General features: G+C 44.4%; 1 protein-coding gene across 6 annotated transcripts in view; it reads right to left on the bottom strand.

Annotated features, from left to right (window-relative positions):
- The window catches only part of matk (megakaryocyte-associated tyrosine kinase), a 71,660-nt gene that overhangs the window by 23,645 nt on the left and 35,584 nt on the right, over positions 1–12,431 (bottom strand). For all 6 annotated transcript variants that reach the window (XM_072593886.1, XM_072593888.1, XM_072593885.1 and 3 more), the window contains one exon: positions 3,105–3,198. In XM_072593886.1, coding sequence (XP_072449987.1) covers positions 3,105–3,198 — 94 coding nt within the window. The remainder of the gene's footprint in view (positions 1–3,104; positions 3,199–12,431) is intronic.

The raw sequence follows: 12,431 nt of genomic DNA, 5'->3' as shown, positions 1-12,431 counted from the left end.
TGCCTATTGATCTGTTCCCAGTGAGAGTCAGTGTGTGTTAAACCGTGCCCAGTGAGAGTCAGTGCCTATTGATCTGTGCCCAGTGAGAGTCAGTGCCTATTGATCTGTTCCCAGTGAGAGTCAGTGTGTGTTAAACCGTGCCCAGTGAGAGTCAGTGCCTATTGATCTGTGCCCAGTGAGAGTCAGTGCCTATTGATCTGTTCCCAGTGAGAGTCAGTGTGTGTTAAACCGTGCCCAGTGAGAGTCAGTGCCTATTGATCTGTGCCCAGTGAGAGTCAGTGCCTATTGATCTGTGCCCAGTGAGAGTCACTGTGTGTTAAACCGTGCCCAGTGAGAGTCAGTGCCTATTGATCTGTGCCCAGTGAGAGTCAGTGCCTATTGATCTGTTCCCAGTGAGAGTCAGTGTGTGTTAAACCGTGCCCAGTGAGAGTCAGTGCCTATTGATCTGTGCCCAGTGAGAGTCAGTGTGTGTTAAACCGTGCCCAGTGAGAGTCAGTGCCTATTGATCTGTGCCCAGTGAGAGTCAGTGCCTATTGATCTGTTCTCAGTGAGAGTCAGTGTGTGTTAAACCGTGCCCAGTGAGAGTCAGTGCCTATTGATCTGTGCCCAGTGAGAGTCAGTGAGTGTTAAACCGTGCCCAGTGAGAGTCAGTGCCTATTGATCTGTTCCCAGTGAGAGTCAGTGCCTATTGATCTGTTCCCAGTGAGAGTCAGTGTGTGTTAAACCGTGCCCAGTGAGAGTCAGTGCCTATTGATCTGTTCCCAGTGAGAGTCAGTGCCTATTGATCTGTGCCCAGTGAGAGTCAGTGTGTGTTAAACCGTGCCCAGTGAGAGTCAGTGCCTATTGATCTGTGCCCAGTGAGAGTCAGTGCCTATTGATCTGTGCCCAGTGAGAGTCAGTGCCTATTGATCTGTGCCCAGTGAGAGTCACTGTGTGTTAAACCGTGCCCAGTGAGAGTCAGTGCCTATTGATCTGTTCCCAGTGAGAGTCAGTGCCTATTGATCTGTGCCCAGTGAGAGTCAGTGTGTGTTAAACCGTGCCCAGTGAGAGTCAGTGCCTATTGATCTGTGCCCAGTGAGAGTCAGTGCCTATTGATCTGTGCCCAGTGAGAGTCAGTGTGTGTTAAACCGTGCCCAGTGAGAGTCAGTGCCTATTGATCTGTGCCCAGTGAGAGTCAGTGCCTATTGATCTGTGCCCAGTGAGAGTCACTGTGTGTTAAACCGTGCCCAGTGAGAGTCAGTGCCTATTGATCTGTTCCCAGTGAGAGTCAGTGCCTATTGATCTGTGCCCAGTGAGAGTCAGTGTGTGTTAAACCGTGCCCAGTGAGAGTCAGTGCCTATTGATCTGTTCCCAGTGAGAGTCAGTGCCTATTGATCTGTTCCCAGTGAGAGTCAGTGTGTGTTAAACCGTGCCCAGTGAGAGTCAGTGCCTATTGATCTGTGCCCAGTGAGAGTCAGTGCCTATTGATCTGTTCCCAGTGAGAGCCAGTGTGTGTTAAACCGTGCCCAGTGAGAGTCAGTGCCTATTGATCTGTGCCCAGTGAGAGTCAGTGAGTGTTAAACCGTGCCCAGTGAGAGTCAGTGCCTATTGATCTGTTCCCAGTGAGAGTCAGTGCCTATTGATCTGTTCCCAGTGAGAGTCAGTGTGTGTTAAACCGTGCCCAGTGAGAGTCAGTGCCTATTGATCTGTTCCCAGTGAGAGTCAGTGCCTATTGATCTGTGCCCAGTGAGAGTCAGTGTGTGTTAAACCGTGCCCAGTGAGAGTCAGTGCCTATTGATCTGTGCCCAGTGAGAGTCAGTGCCTATTGATCTGTGCCCAGTGAGAGTCAGTGCCTATTGATCTGTGCCCAGTGAGAGTCACTGTGTGTTAAACCGTGCCCAGTGAGAGTCAGTGCCTATTGATCTGTTCCCAGTGAGAGTCAGTGCCTATTGATCTGTGCCCAGTGAGAGTCAGTGTGTGTTAAACCGTGCCCAGTGAGAGTCAGTGCCTATTGATCTGTGCCCAGTGAGAGTCAGTGCCTATTGATCTGTGCCCAGTGAGAGTCAGTGCCTATTGATCTGTGCCCAGTGAGAGTCACTGTGTGTTAAACCGTGCCCAGTGAGAGTCAGTGCCTATTGATCTGTGCCCAGTGAGAGTCAGTGCCTATTGATCTGTGCCCAGTGAGAGTCACTGTGTGTTAAACCGTGCCCAGTGAGAGTCAGTGCCTATTGATCTGTTCCCAGTGAGAGTCAGTGCCTATTGATCTGTGCCCAGTGAGAGTCAGTGTGTGTTAAACCGTGCCCAGTGAGAGTCAGTGCCTATTGATCTGTTCCCAGTGAGAGTCAGTGCCTATTGATCTGTGCCCAGTGAGAGTCAGTGTGTGTTAAACCGTGCCCAGTGAGAGTCAGTGCCTATTGATCTGTGCCCAGTGAGAGTCAGTGCCTATTGATCTGTGCCCAGTGAGAGTCAGTGCCTATTGATCTGTGCCCAGTGAGAGTCAGTGTGTGTTAAACCGTGCCCAGTGAGAGTCAGTGCCTATTGATCTGTGCCCAGTGAGAGTCAGTGCCTATTGATCTGTGCCCAGTGAGAGTCAGTGCCTATTGATCTGTTCCCAGTGAGAGTCAGTGCCTATTGATCTGTTCCCAGTGAGAGTCAGTGTGTGTTAAACCGTGCCCAGTGAGAGTCAGTGCCTATTGATCTGTGCCCAGTGAGAGTCAGTGCCTATTGATCTGTTTCCAGTGAGAGTCAGTGTGTGTTAAACCGTGCCCAGTGAGAATCAGTGTTTGTTCTCCATCCAGCGAGAGTCAATGCCTGTCTGGCTGTGCCCAGTGAGAGTCAGTATTGAATGAACTGGTGGAAACCTCCTATAGAGGCAGGATTTAAAAAAAAGACAAAAATCTGTCCTGTGGGAGACACTGTTTCTAAAATTTGTGAAGGATCAAAGCAAATGAATTCGACACGCTGTTTATTACAGATCCAAAATGGAGACTCACTCGTTTGTGCTTTCCAGGTTGAGGCAGAGTGGGTGTCATCATTCACAATACAGAATGGAATAAAAGCGCCAGCAACTGTGCGGGGCGGTGTCACAGATATTCATCAGAGCATGCTCAGTTTGAGGTACTTACTTTTCGAGAGCTCCTCTGCAGCTGACTTTGTGCCTTCCTTAAGTTTGGGTTTGGTTAATCTGGTGATAAGTCCACATGCATCTTTCATATAATGCTAAATATAATGTTAAAAAGACAAAAAAAAAAGCACAGATTTAGACTTGTGATGCTCTACTCACAGGCTTGCTAGCTACCTTGTCAAGATATTTATCCTCTGTAGGTCAGCAGTCACAATGATTAGCATGTGGACAGTAGTGATCCCAGCTTTTAAAGCAATGTACTCTCTCACCAAACCAATAGTTTGGTGCATGAGAAGTATCATCACTTATTATGCTCCTTTAAAAGTAAGGAAAAAAATGATGTGTATTTATTCACTAAACATTAAAGGTCAACAGACTAAGGATGTGGAATAAGGTACCCCTACAGCCATTTCCCTTGCACAATTTGCATTGTCACAAATCCATCTCTTTTATGGGCCGAACACAGAGCGCATCCTCTCCATAACCAGAGTCTGAATCATGACTTTTATTAAAATCAGTCAGGCAGCTCACTTAAAATTTTGCCTCTTCATTATATTTTCAGAGAATATTCCTCAGAGTTTTACTCAAAACTTCAAGTGCTGAGCTATCTCTTATCTGGATTACAGTTTGACTTGGCAGTCCTGGTCAGTTGGTGGTGCAAACATATGTCGGCAGGAGCCCATTGCTACCCCTGTCAGGGCATCTATGATTCAGGTGTGGTCCCGCAATGTTGGTTGAGTATTCACCCCTGGGTTATTACCCATCTGGAGCTAACCTTGTGCTCATACAACATCTGCAAACATACAGAGCTGCTATGGATTGTGACCAGGGGTGGGAACCTCAAGTGCAGTTTCTTCCCTTTCCCAGACCCAACAACAGTGTGGCCAAGTGCATTAACCAGATCGCCATCTGGACTGGATCAATCAACTCAACAGAGAGCATCCTGGGCCCTTCCTCTCTGCATTAGTCATTACAACCCAGCCATCATCAAGGCTCTTCAACATCCATTTATGAGAAACTCAGTTGAACAATGGATTAATTAAAATAATCAGGCTGGTAAGTTCAGTTGGACAGACAGTCAGTTTACTGCCAACAGCATGAGTTCAATTCCCACGCCAGCTGACATTACTGTGAAAGGCTATCCTTCTCAAACATCCCCCATCGCCTGAGGTGTGGTGACCCTCAGGTTAAACCCCCACCAATTGTCTCTCTCCAATGAGACAGCAGTGCTGTGGTCTCCTTAGTAGGACTATGGTGACTTATCTTTTAATTAAAATACTCAATACTTAATGAAAACAAAAGGCAAATAACCCTTTCATCAAAGCCATGGCTCAAATGCTAGAAAAGTGACATTTTAAAAACTTTTGTACGATCTATTTTATACAAAATGTAAATATATTTTCAGTCTAATAAATGTTCAAATCTAATAACTGACTACATTAAAAAAATGCTCCTAGGGTTTGAAACATAAATGTTTCTCTGTAACATGTCTGTTTTCCCCTTGTTTCTCAGTAAACTATGATTTCTTTACCATTGTGTTTGACTATGCATCTGCCATGTTTCTTTACTCTAGACTCTATTGAACAGGGTTGACAGTTTAGCTTCACAGTCTACATCAGGTTAAACCAATCATTCAGTTGTCTACATGTTGAAATCTTTCCATTAGATCAGCATACAACATGTAAAAAATGATGATTTCTATGCATGTAAACATCACGTTCAACTGAGTTGCCCATTCAAACTGCTACTGTTAACTATCTGATTGCAATAGGACATCTTTACTTCTGGTGATTCTTCCTACCGCTGCCATCTGCAGTCCCTCTCCCAAAAGCTGTGCAGAGTAGATCAATTGAAATGTTTACTGTTATAATTGTTCGACTTCTATTACATATGGCTATGAAGAGTTATGGAACTAAGGCCAGGTTGTTGGGGTTAATTCACAGGTTCTGTAAGGTAAAAACAATGACTGCAGATGCTGGAAACCAGATTCTGGATTAGTGATGCTGGAAAAGCACAGCAGTTCAGGCAGCACCCGAGGAACAGTAAAATCGACGTTTCGGTCCGGATGAAGGACTTTTGCCCAAAACGTCGATTTTACTGCTCCTCAGATGCTGCCTGAACTGCTGTGCTTTTCCAGCACCAGTAATCCAGAAACAGGTTCTCTGAGACCTACTGAATCGCAGAGCAGTCTCAAGGGTCAGGATGAGCCACTCCTACTCTTGTTCCCACATACACACACAAATTTTGTATCATGAGCTAAGTGTGTAATGGTTTTACAAACCCATGTTAAGAGTAGCAGACATTCTTGGTGGCTAGGGGTTCCACTTCTGCCAGATATTTTTGGGGCCTAAATTATGTGAGATCCAAAGACCATTTTCAATTTGTATCGTTTTCTCAATCTTTCATTTCTAGCTTGCATTTAAACTAAATTTAGCGCAACATACAAAGAAAGAGCTTGATTTTATCTTGTATATTTTGCCATCTGGACGCAAAAGTGGAATTGAAAATGAAAAGTAAGTTGTTTCTCTAGTGGGTGACCGACCACACTGCTAGGTTATACCTAAATGCCAAATTTGAAATTGACCACACATTCTTCCCTCCTCTTTGTAATCAGGCAAGATCCTGCTCACACACCAACTTAGACAAGCAGAAGGCTGGAAGATAAAGCAAGCCAGGCAGCATCAGGAGGTAGAGAAGTCGACTTTTCGGGTGTGACCCTTCTTCAGGAATCGGGGTGGGTTTAGGGGGAGTTGCAAATAAAGGGGCTGGCGGAGGCAGGGTGGTGAAGTGGGGCTAGGTGAAGACAGGTAGAGGGTACGACCTGGTTGGTCAGTGGGAGGAATAAATCCGGTTGATGGCAGGAAGGGAGGGGGAGATGCCGGGAAGGGATTAGGGGAATGGGGAGGGAGGTTATTTGAAATTGGAGAACTCAATGTTGAGTCCTCTGGGCTGTAGGCTGCCCCAGGTAGAAGATGACGTGTTCTCCAATTTACAGTTTGGTTCGTTGTGGCAATGGAGGCGTCCAAGAATCGTCATGTCGGAAAGGGAGTGGGAAAGGGAATTAAAATGGGCGGTGACTGGGAGGTCTGGTTGGCCCCTGCGGGCCCGGCTAAGATGCTCAGCAAGCTATTCCCTAAGTTTACATTTGGTCTTCCTGATGTAGAGAAGACCAACTTGACACTTCAGTTCTAGGGTACATACAAACCTGTACATTTGGCTCATAATGATCCACTAGCTGGTTATTTCCAGAGGAATAAAGAATCACAGTTCACAATGTGATGGCTGTACTTAAGGCAGGGATGGAACCCCATGGGCAGTGCTTGGAAACACACCAGAAATTGACCATGAAATTGTACCTTAGCCATAACCAGGGCTTCCAGGAAGTAGGAGAGAAAATCCCTTGCTCCAGTTTCCAGACTAATTTCAAACTCAGACAACGCTGGTATTTGCTTAGACCAAGGCCATTCAGTTCACCATGTCTGTTTTATCATGGAATCCCAACAGTGTAGAAACAGGCCATTCAGCCCATCGAGTCAACACCGACCCTCCAAAGAATATCCTACCCAGATCCGCCCCCTCTCCCTCCCTGCTACTATATCCTTGTAACCCTGCACTTTCCGTGGCCAGTCCACAAGAAGTTGTCCCAATGTCAATAAGATTTTAATTGCTCAATAAAAGTGGCATTAAATAGGTCCTTTAGGTATATAACTTAGGTGTCTGTTAGCAGCCCACCATTTGTAAAATTCCCTAATGATTGGATCACATTAGAGAACGTTCTCTAACTCTGCTGTCTGGCTATTGCAGAGCACTAACACATTCATCTTGCCCCATTCCTCTGCCCTTTTCCATATCCCTGCAAGTCTATTTTCCTCTTCAAGTATTTATCAAATTCCTTTTTGAACACCAACATTATATTTGCCTTCACCATTATCTCAGGGAGTGCATTTCAGATCCTAACCATTGTTGTATAGGAAGACTTGTCCTCATGTTGTCATTGATTATTTTGCCATTCACCATACATCAGTGTCTTTGTTTCTTGACCCCTTCACCAATGGGAAAGCACAGTAGGTCAGGCAGCATTTGAGGAGCAGGAAAATCGACGTTTCGGGCTGAAGCCCTTCATCAGCTTATGCCCGAAACGTCGATTTTCCTGCTCCTCGGATGCTGCCTGACCTGCTGTGCTTTTCAAGCACCACATTCTCGACTCTGATCTCCCGCATCTGCAGTCCTCTCTTTCTCCTCCTTTCACCAATGGGATCCCTTTCTGCTTTGTCTGGTCTACTCAAGATTTTGACACTTATGTCGCATCTCCTGATAACCCTCCCTTTTCCACCCTGAACAATCCCAATTTTCCCACTCTATCCCGATAACTGAAGTTACTCGTAGCTGAAACCACTCCTGTAAATAATCTTTGTACCCTTTCTACGGCCTAGAAATCCTTCTTAATGAGCGGTGCCCAGAATGGAACACTGCTCTCTAGTTGGAGCTGATCCAATGTTTTATAATGGATTCATGATAAGTTCCTTGCTCAATGCCTCCATTTACAACTAAATAATGTATATAACAATTAACAGTCTGTAACACATATATGTAGACTTGACAAGCACAGCAGTAAATAATATATTTTTAGCAATTCTCCCATGCGATAACTTTTCCATTCTGCTATGTCAGCTGTGAAACATCTGTTAGAAGAACATTTCCTTTATCACATCCCAGAGCACCCAGTGTATTAATATCAGCTCCCCCCCAGTTCACAATAGATCTCTGGACTATTTTTAAACTTCCTGTGTGTTACTTTGTTTAACAATGCCGTAGAAACACTTCCCATTTCTTTAAACTCTGAGACCCGTAAAGTTTCCATTACACTCTCAGTGACTAAAGCAGGGATTGATAATTATCTTCTAATAAAAAAAACCTTAAACAACACTTTTTTCAATGTTTGATGAAGTGAAGATTGTAAATATGGGTGGGGAGGTATGGCCTTCTTGGGGACGCTGATAAAATGTGTTTGCAAACTCAGTAATTTCAAATTGCAGCAACAGTTTAATAGAAAAGCTGCAAACATTGAATGTCTTTCACTTGCATTTCTCTCTATTTGCTACAGAATTGATTTGAATTTAAGCAGTAAATGGGGAAGTATTTTCACAATTTTCATTTTGTTGCTGTTGTCCAAATTCAATATTACACAGTCAGTAAGTTACCCGAGCAACACTTGCAACAATTCATCGACATTCTGAATTTGGTTTTACCAAAAAGTGGGTCTTTCCAAACACATGGGTCCACTTCTCTCTCAAGACAAGTTTATTTTACCTTCCAAAGCGCTTAACACTCTGCTAAGTTAAATTCTGTTCAAAATGTGAACATTCATCTCATAATTGAGGAGGGTTTTCCATCATTTTTCTTGTTCCCCAGAAACAGTACAAGGAAAAGGCCATCTTCTGACACATGACCCTTCTTTAACCTCTAGCTTCCAATCACACCTTTCATTACACCACCTTCTGGTCTACTCTCTTACAGATTATTATTACTCTCTTTGCCTCTGTGAAGGTTCCTGAATTGCTTGTCTAAAGCTTCAAGTTTATCGTACGACTTGTTTGCCATCCTACCCCCAGTTTTGAAATCAAGATTCACCGGAGACAGCTGCATCACCTCCACCCATCTTCACTGCTCCTACAGCTGATGGATTTTTAAAACCCAAGCTTGATATTAACCACCAACTGAGGTGATAGGAATGTCATTTCGCTCATAATCCAAAGCAGATTAACATTCTGGGGACACAAGTCCAAATCCCACCATGGCAGTTGATGACATTTAAATTCAATGCAAATGACATAAGAAGCTAGCCCAATGGTAACCAGGTAACCATGTTAAAAAAAACTGTCTGCTTCACTCATGTTCTTGGAGGAGGAAATCTGCTGTCCTTATCCAGTTTGGATTACTTGTGACTCCAGACCCACAGCAATGGTCAATTAAGAAATAAAATACAGGTTCCCATTATAAGACCGTAAGACATGGGAGCAGAAATTGGGCCATTCAGCCCATCTAATCTGTTTCATCATTCAGTCATGGCTGATATGCTTCTCAACCCCTTTGTCCTGCTTTCTCCCTGTAATCCTTGATCCCCTTGAAATACAATAACGTAACAATCTCAGTCTTAAAAATACCCAGTGGCCTGGACTCCACAGCCTTCTGTGGCAATGAGTCCCATAGATTCACCACTCTCTCTGGCTGTAAAGGTTTCTCTTTATCTCCATTCTAAACCATCCTTCCTTTCAGGTTGTAGGTTTGCTTGCTGAGCTGGTAGATTTGTTCTCAGACATATCATCACCATGCTAGGTAACATCATCAGTGAGCCTCCGACGAAGCGCTGATGTTTTGTCCCACTTACTATTTATGTGTCTTGGTCTGTTGTGGTGGGTGATATCACTTCTAGTTCTTTTTCTGAGAGGTTGGTAAATGGAACCCAAATTGATTTGTTTGTTCATGGAGTTCCGGTTGGAATGCCCAGCCTCTAGGAATTCTCATGTGTCTTTGCTTAGCTTGACCCAGGATGGACATATTATTCCAGTTGAACTGTTGTCCCTCTTCTTCTCTGTGTTTGGGTACTGGTAATAATTGGTCATGTCTTTTGGTGGCTAGTTGGTGCTCATGTATCCTGGTGGCTAGTTTCCTGCCAGCCTGTCTGATGTAATGTTTGTTGCAGTCCTTGGGTATTTTGCATATGATGTTTGTTCTGCTAGTTGTTGGTATGGGGTCCTTTAAATTCAGTGGGTTTCAGTGTGGTGGTAGGTTTGTGGGCTACCATGATGTCCAGGGGTTAAGAGTAGTCTGGTCGTCAGTTCCGAGATGTCTTTAATGTATGTCAGGGTGGCTAGAGTTTCTGGGCATGTTGTGTTTTCCTGTTTAAGTCTATTGTGCAGAAATTGGTGGACTGCACTTATCAGGTACCCATTGTTCCTGAATACATTGTACAGGTGTTTTTTCCTCAGCTTCTCTTAGTTTCTGGGTGCTGCAGTGTATCATGGTTCAGTTAAATAATGTCCTGTTGGGATGATTGCTCCTGTAGTTGAGTATCTGGTCAGTGTGTGTGTGGCTTTCCTGCAAATGCTGGTCTGTAGCTCTCCAATGGCTTTGCATTCTACCATGACGTCTAGGAAGGGCAATCTGTTGTTGTTCTCTTCCTCTTTGGTGAATTTTATACCAGTAAGGATGGTTTTTATGTGTTTGTGGGTTTCTTCCAATTTGTTCCATTTCGTGATGACAAAGGTATCATTCAACTAGTGGAGCCAAAGCTTGGGCTAGATCGTGGGAAGGGCTGTTTGTTCTCACCTCTGCATTACTGCTTCTGCAAAGAGTCCTAATATTGGTGATCCTATAGGCATCCCATTGATTTGTTTGCAGATCTTGTTGTTGAAAGTGAAGTGGGTTGTGAGGCACAGGTTTACTAGTATGAAGGTGCTGTCCTTGCTGATGGAGTTGGTGCTGTCAGGTGTTTGTGTCCTTGGTTTGTCTGGCAGTGAGGCCGGTGTTTCTTTGGCTAGGGTGATGTTTATTGATGTGAATAAGGCCGTCACATCAAAGAAAACCATAACTTCATCATCATCTATCTTGGTGAATTCCTGGGTTGAAAGGATGAAATGGGTTGCGTCTTCTAACAGGTGTTTCCGTTTGCATTGCGATTCCTTTGCTAGTCTGTATGTTGGTGTACCGGGAAGTGAGACTATGGGTCTGAGTGAGGCCCTTTGTCCATGTGCCTTTGGTAATCCATAGAAATGGAAGTCTGTCTTGTTAATTTCTTGTGAAGCTTTCTCAGGATGCTGTAATGCAGTTTTCTAGCTGTGGAGTCTGATCCATTGCCACCTGTTGGTAAGTGAGGTTGGTATCTGCGATTAGGGTACAGGAGCAACCTCCCAACACTCTCAAACGGAGCTACATCAGGACATTATTTAAATGAGCCACAACACACTGCAACACCCAGGACTAAGAGAAGCCAAGGAAAAATACCTGTACAACGTATTCAGAAGTGAGTACCCAATAAGCGCAGTCTGCTGATTCCTGCACAACAGGTATGAAAAGGAAGACACAACACACCTAGCGACTCTAGCCACCCTGACATACATTAAAGACAGCTCGGAGATGACGACCAGAATACTCCAGCCCCTAGGTATCATAGTAGCCCACAAACCTTCCACCAAACTGAAACAGCTCCTGATGAATTTAAAGGACCCTGTGCCAACCACCCACAGAAGGAACATTATATATAGAATACCCTGCAAGAACCGCAACAAACATTATATCAGACAGATGGGCAAAAAAACTAGCCACCAGGATGCATGAGCACCAACTAGCCACCAAAAGACATGACCAATTATCACCGGTATCCATACACAGAGACAAAGAGGGACAACAGTTTGACTGGAACAATATGTCCATCCTGGGTCAGGCTAAACAAAGATGTGTGGGAATTCCTGGAGGCCGGGCATTCAAACCGGAACTCCATGAACAAACAAATCAATTTGGGTTCCATTTACCAACCTCTCAGAAAACAAACTAGAAGTGATATCACCCACCACAACAGACCAAGACACATAAATAGTAAGTGGGACAGAACACCAGCGCTTCATCGGAGGCTCACTGATGATGTTACCTAGCATGGTGATGATATGTCTGAGAGCAAACTTACAACCTGATCCACAACCTGAGCTACACATCTTCTCCAAAATCACAGGTCTTCCCTTTACTCTAAGGCTATGCCCTCAGGTCCTAGTCTCTCCCACCAATGGAAACATCTTCCCAACATCTACTCTGTCCAGTCCATTCAATACGTTTTAATTATGATCCCCCCTCATCCTTCTATACTCCATCGAGGATAAACCTAGAGTCCTCAAACAGTCCTCACATGTTAAGCTTTTCATTCCTGGAACCATACTTGTGAATCTCCTCTGAACACGATCCAGGGCCAGTACATCCTTCCTGAGAAAATGGGGCCCAAAACTGCATACAATATTCCAAATGTGGTCTGACCACAGCCTTACAGAGCTTCAGAAGTACATCCCTGCTTTTATATTCAAGTCCCCTCAAAATAAGTGCCATCATTGCATTTGCCTTCCTAACTACCAACTCAACCTGTAAGTTTACCTTGAGAGAATACCGAACTAGATCTCCCACGTCTCCTTGCACTTCAGATTTCTGAATTTTCTCCCCATTCAGAAAATAGTCCATGCCTCTTTCCTTCTACCAACGTGCATGACCTCACATTTTCCCGTGTTGTCCTCCAACTGTCACTTCTTTGACAACTCTCCTAACCTGTCCAAATCCTTCTGCAGCC

This window comes from Chiloscyllium punctatum, chromosome 24 (genome assembly GCF_047496795.1).
Source record: "Chiloscyllium punctatum isolate Juve2018m chromosome 24, sChiPun1.3, whole genome shotgun sequence".
NCBI lineage: Eukaryota > Metazoa > Chordata > Chondrichthyes > Orectolobiformes > Hemiscylliidae > Chiloscyllium > Chiloscyllium punctatum.
Note: the sequence above shows the minus strand (reverse complement) of the source record. Positions and strands in the feature narration are given on the sequence as shown.